This window comes from Trichosurus vulpecula, chromosome 4 (assembly GCF_011100635.1).
Source record: "Trichosurus vulpecula isolate mTriVul1 chromosome 4, mTriVul1.pri, whole genome shotgun sequence".
Taxonomy (NCBI): Eukaryota; Metazoa; Chordata; class Mammalia; order Diprotodontia; family Phalangeridae; genus Trichosurus; species Trichosurus vulpecula.
Window position 1 is genome coordinate 274,880,903 of NC_050576.1, and position 12,121 is coordinate 274,893,023.

At 38.7% G+C, this 12,121-nt stretch overlaps 1 protein-coding gene across 3 annotated transcripts in view; it reads left to right on the plus strand.

Moving 5' to 3' along the window:
* Positions 1-12,121, plus strand: part of DOCK10 (dedicator of cytokinesis 10) — a gene marked incomplete at its 3' end in the record, with an annotated part of 192,013 nt that overhangs the window by 14,832 nt on the left and 165,060 nt on the right. For all 3 annotated transcript variants that reach the window (XM_036755279.1, XM_036755281.1, XM_036755280.1), the window contains 1 exon segment: positions 7,765-7,884. In XM_036755279.1, the coding sequence (XP_036611174.1) occupies positions 7,765-7,884 (120 nt within the window).

Below are 12,121 nucleotides of genomic sequence, written 5' to 3' on the forward strand. Positions count from 1 at the left end.
TGACTATAGTACATACTCATGTTTTATAGAAACCAGAACTAGAGGAAAGTAGGACCAATGTATTTGAAAATCTGGGCCAGAAAAAGGATAGAGTCCCACAAACTCCAACCCCATTCCAGCCACCTGAGCTCCCCATCCATTACCTTCTGTGTATTCCAAGGTTAGGACAGGATACCCTGTCACCTCTCCATACTGTTATACTGGCAGTATCCCTAAACATGACCCATGACCCACAGTTTGAGCCTAGGAGGTCATGACTCTTCTTTATTTCTCCTGAATATCAGCAAATAATTCATAACAAAAAGTTATGAGAAGTAAAACCTGGGGTTCTTGGTGTTGAGGGCATGAACTCCGTCTCCTTGTTCTAGACCAATCACATTGATGTTTGGAATTCTGGTTGTGGTGATGGCACTGCTCAATGACTTTGAGATAATAGATTGATCTCATAAGAATTAGTAGAATGTCTTTTGTAAATTCTGGGGATGACTGCTGTTAAATTGCTCTGATTTTTAGGTGATAGAAACTGTCTTATTTACCTGTTTATACTCCCTTGTTTGGTCTCATGCCCTTACTTCTATGAAGGGAGTGCTTGGTGAGAAAATGCCTCTTGATGTAAATTATAGTGATTTTTTGAAGTAAGGCATTTCAGATGGGAGGCTAGGTGGCACAGTGGGTAGGATGCTGAGCCTGAATTCAGGAAGACTCATCTTCGTGAGTTCAAATACAGCCTCAGACACTTGCTAGCTGTGGGCAAGTCAGTTAACCCTGTTTGCCTCAGTTTCCTCATCTGTAAAATGAGCTGGAGAAGGAAATGGCAAACCACTCCAGTATCTTTGCCAAGAAAATCCCAGATGGGGTCACAGAGAGTTGGACATGACTGAACAACATTCCAGGTAAGGAAACTCTCCCCACCAATGAAGATCTCAATTAATTAACAATATTTATAAAGCAACTACTGTGTGCCAGCCACAGTACTAGGTACTCAGATTAAAAATACAAAAAATAAAATCATCCTCAGTGAACTTACCTTCTAGTGAAGAAGACAACATATTCATATGGCACTAGGAACTGGGAGAATTAGAAAGGCTAGTGGTGGAAGGTGGCTTTTAACCTAAATCTTGAAGTAAATCAGGGATTCTAAGTAGTGGAAGTCAGTGAGGATGGCATTCCAGGCATAAGGGATAGTGCTTATAAAGGCACAAAGATGGGAGATAAAGTGTCATATGAAAAAAATAGCAAAAAGTCCAGAAGATCTGGACCACTGAGTTTGTGGAGGAGCAAGGTTAAGAGAGTGGAGTAAGGGAACATGTAAGAAAGTTGAGAAGGTAGGATGGGATCAGATTGTGAAAAGCTATAAATGCCAAACAGAGGTACATTTGACCTTAGAGGCAATTAAGATCTACTGGAGTTTTTTTAATGTGTGTTTGTTGATGGGGGTGGGGGAATTGATGTGGTGACATAGTCAGACCTGAGCTTAAAAGGAACCACTTTGACCGTTTGGTAGATAATGAATCAGAGTGATGAGAATCTTGTGATAGGAAGAACTATTAGGAGGTAATCACAGTAGTCCAGTTAAAACTTGACGAGGGTCTTAACTAGGGGAATGTCCATGTGAGTGGAGAGAAAGAGACATATACAAGATTAATTGGCTAAGATTCGGCAGCTGGTTAAATACATGAGGTAAATGTGAAGAGTCAAGCATGACCTCACACTTATGAGTCTGAGTGATGGAGAGGATGATACTGCCCTTGACAGTAATAAGAGAGTTTAGAATAGGGGTAGGTTTGGGGTGGTAAAATGATGTATTCTCTTTTGGGTATGTTGAATTTGAATAGCCTGTTATTGTTCAGTCATGTCTGACTCTTCATGACCTTGTGGACCAATATTGTCCATGGGCTTTTCTTGGCAAAGACAGTGGAGTAGTTTGTCATTTCCTTCTCCAAGGGATTAAGACAAATGAGGTAGAGTGACTTGCCCAGGGTCACACAGCTAGTAAGTGTATGAGTCCAGATTTGAATTCACATCTTCCTAACTCCAGGTCCAGCACTCTGAGCCACCTAACTTCCCCCTTGAAATGCCTATAGTAAATATAATTTGAAATATCCAAATGGCAGTTGATGAGAGAATGGAGGTAAGGCTGAATATATACATTTGGAAGTCATTTGCAGAAACCATTGAAACCATGAGAACTGATGAGATTACTTAGCGAGATGGTGTGGAATGAATACAGAAGAGGGCCCAGGACAGAACCTTTAGGGAAACCCACCGGTGAAAGATAGATGAAAAACAAGCAAAGGAGACTGAGGAACAGCTGGACACATAGGAAGTGAACCAGGAAAGAACAGGGTAATTTGCTAATTTTAGGACCCTCTAGTCCACAACTAGGTAGATTTCCTTTACCAGCTTCTTATAATCACCTATATTTTTCCATAGGTTTGATATTCTTTTTTCTCTTGCAGACAAACCCTAGAAAATGCAGTCTTGTGGTCTGCAATGTCTGGAGACAGGATATAAGAGATGGGGAGGCAGAAAGAGGATAGTGGTAGAAGGAAGAGGATAAGTTTTTAGAGTTTACACGAAGCTGATTTCTGAACTTATCCCGGAGAGCCATCTTGACTCAGGTGCTAGGCAAGGTCTAAGAGATCAAGAAAGCTAATTAAAGGGATGAAAAAGTACTGAGATTGAAGGTGAGGTACCCTGGACAGGTTCTGAAAGAAGCATCTGGTATTCTGGAAAACTGATTTTGGTCAGTGAGGTCTCAAATTTCTGGACTGGATCCTTGCCTCTTTCAAAATAGGTTACAATAATGAGAAAATGTTTCCTTTGTGTTGGGGCCCCATTCTTCCCATATGAAATTAAATTGGAGATTATTTTTGGATTTAGTTAAATGGAACAAATGAATGCCAAACATCTCTAGACACTAGAAAAATTGCATGGCCAACAACTCACCACTGTTTCCCAACACCAGCCCTGGTGCATAATAAAAGGTACTGGGGAATGCCTTTTCACATGCATAGAATCATTTCAGAACAGCTAATGAAATTCATTACTCATTTGAGATAGAGAATATAAAAGGCATTATAAAAAAATCCAATCCAATTCAACATAATCTTGGCACTCGGCTTATTCCAATTGGTCCACTTCCAAAAGAAACAGACAAATTAAATTCAGGAGAGACAATCCTACTGTTGTTAAAGTTTTAAATCAAGTCTGCTCAGTTACCCGGCTTCTCTCAATGTCTCTTTAAGGAGCAGTCATGAGAAATTAACTGATCCCAGCATCCTTGCTTACATCTGCTCAACTAGTACCCTGAACAGACAGCCCTCCTGCTCCAAATATGATTTCTAACCAAATAGCCAGAATTTCCCTTTCACGCATGCAAGACATATTTGAGCTAAGCTTTGCCAAATTCCAGGCTAGTAACAGTATAGAACATCTAATTACCATTTTCCCGTTTAATTTCATGTTCACAGGGCTATTAATCAATATTTTGAGTTAATTGATCCAATACCTAGCACATAGGTGTTTCATGATATTGATTGATGCTTTGGAAAAGGAATTTCCTGGAAAGCCATGAATTCTTGCTTTAAAAAAAATAATAGTAAGTAGAGAAATTAGAGATTGAAAGTCTTCAGTGTTTTCATGTAGATCCTAAACTCATTTTTATGGCCCTTTCATGGCTACCTATCTTCTCCCACCTTCACACTTCAGACTCACAATGACATTTTGCTCACTCAAGCCACGTTTCATCCATCCAATCCAAATAAGAAAGGAACTGATGTCAATTAAATGTCTGATTTTTTTTTATTTGACAGGTTATGCTTTAAGATAGGAAATTAATAAGAGTAGGGTTGTCAAGCAACAGGAAGGACCCACTGAGGCTATGCACCATTGGTGTTTTGGTTTTGTTTTTTTCTTCTAGGAACACCCAGGTAACCTGGGTGCAGAAGAAGAGATGCCTTGCATCTTGCTGTATGTCCACAGCTTGTTCTCATCTGTAGCAAAATAGGTGAATATAGGAAAAAGAGATAAAGAAATGCTTTGCCTGTAGTGGAGACAGGTAAATAGGAAGACCTTTGTAACTGGCAGGTGAAACAAATGACTGTTTAGGAAAGCTCATGAAATAGGATGAGATGACTCTTTGACTATGTTTTTCTTAAAGGCAGCATTTTTATGGTTTTCGTTTCACCCCTAGAGTAGGGACTCTTAACCTGGGTTCATGAACATTTTAAATATTTTGATAACTGCATTTCTTTTTTCCAGTTCAATTACTCTTATTTATTTTAATAAAGAAATTAAGTTTTGTAAGAGAATGAATCCCATAGTTGATGAAGGATAGGACATGTTAGTTATACGTTTAATGTTCTTTTCTTTTTTATGTGAAATAACTAATCTCTATTATATTCATCTTGCTTTTTTTAAAGTATATAATGCATTTAGAATTTAGCTTTGTTTTTTTTCTAATTTTATGTATTTTATTCTGAACTTAAGAAATAAAACAAGTATTTCCATAACATAGTGGAATAGAAAGAAGAGATGATTATACAGGAAACTGCAAATCTATTATGTACAACTTGCTATTCCTTTTAAGTATATAATAAAGTTATCAGGTAACCTTTTTTTTTCCTTTTTGTCTCCCCTGTCCCCCCCCAACTAGCTACCATTAGATACAAATATGTGTATATATGTAAAACCATGGTGTATATACATCTATTGATCAGTTCCTTCCTCTGCATACAAACTATATTTCAATATAATTGATTTCCCTTGCAATCTTATGAGTTTCATTTTATGTATTTAAAAAAATTATTCTGAGGAGTCCCTAGATCTTTATCAGACCATCACAGGGGTCCAGGACACACGAAATGGTGAAGAATTCCTGCTCTAGATAATAGCTGCTCATATTTATATCATGCTGTTGGTCTCAAATCAAATTAGATGGTTCCATTTGAGCCTCACAACAGCCCTGTGAGGTAGCCAGGGTAAGTGCTGTTGCCTATGTTTCATGGATGAGGAAACTGATGATCAGAATGGTTGTGATTTTTCTAAGACCACAGCTAGTAGGTTGAACAAGGACTCAAACCAACATCTTTTGACTCAAATGTTCTTTGCCCCATAATGTAATGTGTAATAGGTCTTAGTCCAAAAAGTCCAGCCCTCTCGTTTTAGAGAAGAAGAAACTGATCCAGAGAAGGTAAGCCACCTGCCCAAGGTCACACAGTGAGAACAGAGACAAGATAAGAACCTAGACTTATGTTCCCAATTTAATAATTCTTTTTAATACAATGCTGCCTCACACTTCATGTCTTTGGGTACCAGTTCCATCATCTGCAGGATGAAGAATGAAGGGGTGGACTGGATGACCTCTAAGAATCCTTTCTTTCTAACATTCTTTGGTTCCCTTAATTATTCACAGTCATCAATTATTTATGGTTTTAGCAAAACATGATGTTGTTTTATGATAGAAGTTTTTAGACAGCCCTAGAGCTGGCCCACTGTTCCTCTCATCTATTTTATTTGTGTTCTTGGAAAATCATCCAAATAATCATTTAAATGCTGCTTCAGGTCACCTACTAGCAATTATTCAGACATTGAAGTATGTTGTTGCAGCATTAGTCATCAGAGATCTTTGGAGGGAGGCCTAGAAATCAAAGACAATTTCCCTTTTTTGTTGTTGTTGCACTGCTAATTTCATTGTACATTTAACAGATTGTGTGAAATTTCTTTTTAAGATGCTCAGTTGTGGGCAATGAAAGATGTTTGCTTTCTTTCATTGAAGGAAGAGCTCTGTGATTACTTACTTAACTTTCAAGTTTATACCCAACACAAAACTACCTGGGAGCGCAGAATTCTCTATATACAAAAAAATGTCTGTTGCTTAAAGAATATTATCTAAGAATAGATATAATAATAATAACTAACATCTATATAGCACCTACTCTGTGCCAGACCCTGTGCTAAGTGCTTTACAAAGATCATCTCAAGTTAGGTGCTGGTATTATCCCCATTTTACAGGTGGGGGAACTGAGGCAACCTAGGGGTAAGTGATTTGCTCAGAGTCACAGGGCTAGTAAGTATCTGAGTCTGGATTTGAATTCATGACCTGAATCTTCCTGACTCAAAGCCTGGCATTCTATTCACTGTACCACCTAGCTGTCTATGAGAAGGAAGAGTAGTAGAGGGTTGACCTTTCAGTCATGAAGGCCTAGATTCAAGGCTTGCCTCTGACAGGTACTGACTGTGTGACCCTGGACAAGTAATTTCACCCAGAAAGCTCCCTAAGATTATAAATTATACATGCCTTGCTGATCTGTATCAATGGAGGAAGTTTCCACACTGGGAGTTGCCTACACCAAAGAAATCATGAGCCTGATGATTTTTTTTAAATATCCATATAGCTTCATTCCTTCTCTTGTCTATCTTCTTCTCCCTTATCTCCACTTTCTCTAGTCCCCTCTTTCTGTTTATGGAGGCAGACTGTCTGTTAGGTGATTTCTCTCCAGAATCTTTTCTGTTTCCAGTGCACTGAGTCCATAATGGATCTGTTATGCTGTTCTATTAGAGACCAACCCAGCTCGTCTCATCAGCAGTAAGGATGCTGAGAGCCAAGCAATTAATTCTGACACTGGATCTAGGCTTCAGCGCCAACTTAGACAGCCTGTGGTACTTTTATTGCTTGTAGGATGCCAACATTTAAAAACTGACCAACAGAAGCTACAAGGAAGTGTCTAAACCAGCAAGAAATTGAATTGAGCAACAGTGTTTTTGAGCAGGTCACTCTACAGCCCAAACAAAGCTAAATGTAGAAAATGTTTTAATGACAGTCCAAAAGCAAGGATGCATTGACTTTTCACCTCCATCTTTTGGTATATTTAATTTCTTTCAAGGCTCAGCTCAGATGCCACCTCCTACAGGAAATCCTTCCACATTTCTTTAATTATTAGTGTTCTTTCTCTTTCCCAGAAATTATCGTGTATCCATCTTATATATTGAATGCCCCTCCCCTCTTTAGAATAAGAATGAGGAAACTGATGATCAGAGTATAAGGACTAATTTTCTTTTTATCTTTGTATCTCCAGTCCTTAGCAAAATGGCCTAGGCATTGGTGCTTAAAAAATGTTTGTTGCATTGGACCCAACTGGTATTTTGTGTATGCAACAGATTTGATTGCCACAAGGTTTGGGAACCTGTGCGGAATCAAAGAGTCAGTAGCAATGGATTCAAATAGTGCAAAAAACTTTTCATATTGTTTTAAATTTGGATAAAATAGCAATATTACTAGAGATGATCAGCTTGGAGTAGGCAGACTTGGAAGCAATATGATGGCTATCTTCAAGTGTTTGAAAGGCTTTAAGACACAGAAGGGGAATTATTTTGCTTCACCCCAGAGAGCAGAACCAGGAACAACGAGCAGGAGTTGCCAAGTGGCCAATTTAGGCTTGAGCAGTGAGCTTCTAACAATTGGTGCTGTCCAAAGTCAAATGTCCTGCCTTGGGTGGCCTGGGACCACCTCACTGGAGATCTTCAGGCAGAGGCTGGGTCAACACTTGCCTATGTTGCAATGGTGGTTTTTTTTGTGGAGGGTGGGTTGGAGAGACATGAATTGGACTATATTGCTCATTGATGAACTCAAATATTCTGCAAAAACCTGTGATTTAACCAGAGCTAGAACGGCAATAACTCAATACTTCCAAAACATGAGACTCAGTGTGATCTGGGAAAATACATGGATGAGGTTAACATGATGTGTTTTCTTTTTCATAGCAAGAGAGACCCAGACTTCTGGAGCCCTTGGATTATGAAACAGTCATTGAAGAGCTTGAGAAAACTTATTGGAATGATCCTCTTAGAGATCTCATTTTCTTCCCCAATGATGATTTCTCAGTAAGTACTCTTTTTTTTTTCAAAGCACTTAAATCCTGATTGAATTTGAGAATGTCCTGTTTAATACAGTATTGGACACAGTGCCTGCTCAGAAAGACTTGTGGTTGGGTTTGGTTAGAAAAGTGAGTAGTCTGCATGACATAATATAAAAATAAAGATGATGAAAGTGAGCCAGATTTGGGGGAATGAATAATATTCCAAATTATTTCTAAGGGTAGTGAAGGATAGCTTTGTAGTAGCATTTTGGCAGTCCATTTTTTTGTGCTTCTTCCTAAAAGAGTCTAAAAATGTGGGAAATAGAGAATCACATGAGAATCATAGATTTTGAGCTATAAGAGGCCTTGGAGATCATCTTATCTAATTCCTTCATTTTTCCGGGGGAAGTAAACTGCAGCCCAAAACACTGGTCTTTTTCACACAACTGTCAAGGCCAGGGTTCAAACCCAAATCCTCTGACTCAAAAGCTACCACTACAAATATTATACTGCACAAGTCAGGTGATTCAGCTAATTTAGAATAGAGTAGAAAAAAGTCCTGGATTTTGAATCAGTGGACCAGGGCTCTGTCTCATCTCTGTTTGGGTAAGTTGCTTAACCTTTTCTGGGTCTCAGTTTCTTCACTGGATACAATGAAGTGGTTAGACAAGCTAATTGCTAAACTTCCTTTGAGCTCTGAATCTTATTAAGTCTTGTGGAAACCTATACTTTACTTGGCAACCTTCTCTCAAATAACAAATGTGATTGCATCATGGAGATATTCCCACCCACTTGATGCCTTTGTCTGCTAGTCCAAACCACTGTGACCACTGACCAGACTACCAGCCTAAACTACTTCAATTCCTGACTCTCCCCATGTATTTGGCTCAAATTTGAATATCAAATAGCCCTCACTTTCATTATTTTTTTGATTATCTAGGAAGATGCAGCCAGGTCCAGTGAATAAAGGGCCCTCCTTGAAATCAAGGAGACCCGAGTTTCAGATTTCAGATTCATACACTCATTGGGTGACCATAAACAAGCTGCTCAGGACCCCCAGACAATTTTCTAAGACTATAAATTTCAGGTGATATTGTCAATCTTCAGAGGAAATTTACATACTGGGAATTCCCTACAAGACTGTGATCACAGGTTTGGATTCTCCTAATCCCTTTTAAAAAAGAAAAGAAAAAAACCTAAGATTAAGGTGTAAAGTGGGATAGAAAAGAATAAATGTAACAAGTTAATAGATAATTTAAATTTGAAAGAGTCCCTAGAGGTCATCTATTCTAGTCTCTTCCACCACCATTTTTCTGGTAAGGAAATTTAAAGCCTGAAGGTGGAAATTGACTTGCCCCAATATCACAAAACTAGTTAATAACAGAACTAGGTCTAGGACACCAGCCTCTTGCTTCTTCCACCAGTCTAGTTGACAAATAAATACAAAAGCTATTCAGGTGCTCTCCTAAACCCAGACCTATTCTATGTGCTGCATATTATACTGTCTTGCACTTTCGTGTTTGGCACAGTTTGGGGCTTATCGCAAGCTGAAATGCACTTCCTTAGTTTGACCAAAATATGTAGTACTTGAACTCTAAATGCGAGGTTTAGCACACTTAACTCTCTCCCCACATCCTTGTTTTCATTTCTGTGACCCAAAAAAAAAAAAAAACGTTGATCTTCCAGGGCAGCTCCTTTTTCTCAAAAACAAAAACAAGCACAAACAAAACTATGCAAACTGGGAAATGTTTCCTTTCTTCTATTTAGCTTAGCCAACTATCTGATAAACCCGAAAAGTTCTATTTCTGTACCTCGAAGGAAAAGGAAGGCGACAGAGATAATAGGATCATGGGACCTCAGATTGAGAGTGGGAAGAAATCTCAGAGGTCATCCGGTCCAACTGCCCCATTTGACAGATAAGGCGACTGAGACTCAGAAGAGTTAAGTGACTTAAGTAACCCAAAATCATACCTTCAGATTATGAGGGGCGGAGATGGCATTCAAACCACCACAAGAAGGCATGCACAATTAAGAAGCATTCTTTGTCATCTTTCATCACTCATTAAGTTGGAACAGACTGTCCCAAAAGGATACTTTTCTGGGTTTTCTTTTTCTAATTAATGTACATGTGATATTTTAAATTGAGCACATCTTGGTGTACAAAGATTCAAATTGAACGGAATTCCCATCTCTGGCACTTGCTACACTTTCACATAGTTCTGAAGAACATGACTGATTACTGTAGAAACTTTCTACTTATTTTCTGACTAGGTGACTCTGACTGACCAAGTCAATTTCTCTGTACCTATTTCCTCATCTGTAAAATGGGGTTAACTATACTTATACTGCATCCCTCCTGGTGTTGTTCAATCAATTCACGAGCATTTATTAAGCACCTTGTTGTTATTCAGTTATTTCAGTCATGTCCGACTCTTCGTGACCTCCTTTGGGGTTTCCTTGGCAAAGATACTGGAGTGGTTCGCCATTTCCTTCTCCAGCTCATTTTATACATGAGGAAACTGAGGCACACAGGGTTAAGTGACTTGCCCAGGGCCATACTGATAATTGTCTGAGGCCAGATTTGAACTCACAATCTGACTTCAGTCCTCGCACTCTATCCACTGTGCTGTCTAGCTGCCCCTATTAAGCACCTACTATGTGCCAGATGGTGTGCTGAACAATGAGAATACAATGACAAGAACAAAACAGTCCCTTCCCTCATGAGGCTTACCTTCTATTGAGGCAAGCACTTTATAAACCTCACAGCACATTGTTAATGTAAGCCGTTAATTCTATCATTTCCCCCAATAGACATGCTAATGTCTGTACTGTGTACTTTCAGGATAGGTATGTGGGACAGTAGACAGAACTCTGAACCTAGAGTCAAGAAGATCTGAATTCAAATCCTGCCTCAGACACTTAACTAGCAGTTTGACTGTGAGCAAGTCAATAAACCTTTCTCAAGTCTCCATTTTCCCACCTATAAAATGGGATAATAATGGCACCTCCCTCATGGGGTTGTTGTAAAGCTCAAAGGAGACAACACATATAAAGTGTTTTGCAATTGAAGGGTTAAACAAATAAATTATAGGGTTTAACAAATGAATTAAGGGTTAACATGAATTTGAAGGGTTAAATAAACTATTAGTATGACCCTCATTGCTCTCTAATTCTATAATTTTGAATTAACATCTAATTATTATCGAATATCTATCATTTAAAAAAAACCGTGTGCCATAGTATAGGTCAAATCTTAAGTCAGATTATTGATCAACTGAAAACAAAAAGATGGCTTTGAGTATTTATTAAGTGCAAAGTTTTGCTTTGTAAGAAGTTTTCATATTTATTATCTCTCCTGGCTTCCTATGAATAGAATGAATTTGTGGTCTGAGGGGAAGCCATTCCTTGACCTCTCTTTGCAATCATCTAGTCCTGTCTGACTGCCTGGCACATAGTAGGCACATAATAAATGCTAATTGATTAGCTGACAGGAATCTGCTTGGCCTGACTGTCAGCCCCTGTTGTTACATGTGCATCTTGCAAGAACTGAGTAAAGAAGTAAAAACTAATAATTAATAATAATAATGATAATAATAGCATGTGTTTATGTAGCACCCAATATGCTAGGCACTGCGTTAAGCATTTTACAAATATTATCTCATTTGATCCTCAATAGAACCTTGAGGGGTAGGTTCTATTATTACCCCCTTTGAAACTGAGGCAAACAGAGGCCGACTTGCCCAAAGTCACACAGCTGGTGAGCATCTGAGGCCAAATTTGAACCCAGGTTTTCCTGACTCCAGGCCCAGTTCTCCATCTAATAAGCCACCTATCTGGTACATCATGAAAGAGCATAATTCCTTTCCAAGATGGTGGTCTGAAACATCTGGGATATCCTGTGGAAGGCAATAGCTAGATAGCCATACATGGGCCTGCTTTAATCCCCTATGACAGAAACTGCCAGTTCACTGCCCCCCATGAATGTTTCTGTGAATCTAGTCTCCAACCTATAAGTTGGAGAACTGCCTGATTCTATAATTACCATAATGACTACACTTTCAGTTACTGGACAGCAACACCATGGAGCAGGCCTTAACTCATTGATTCATTTATTAAATCAATATGTCGTTAGAGCTTACAAAGTAAATGGAATTATACTAAGGAACATGGGACTCAGAAGCAGAGTAATGATGCCGGAGGACTGATTGCAAAAGCACAATGTTGATTTAAGTTATTTTTATAAACTAATGTGGACAAAGAGA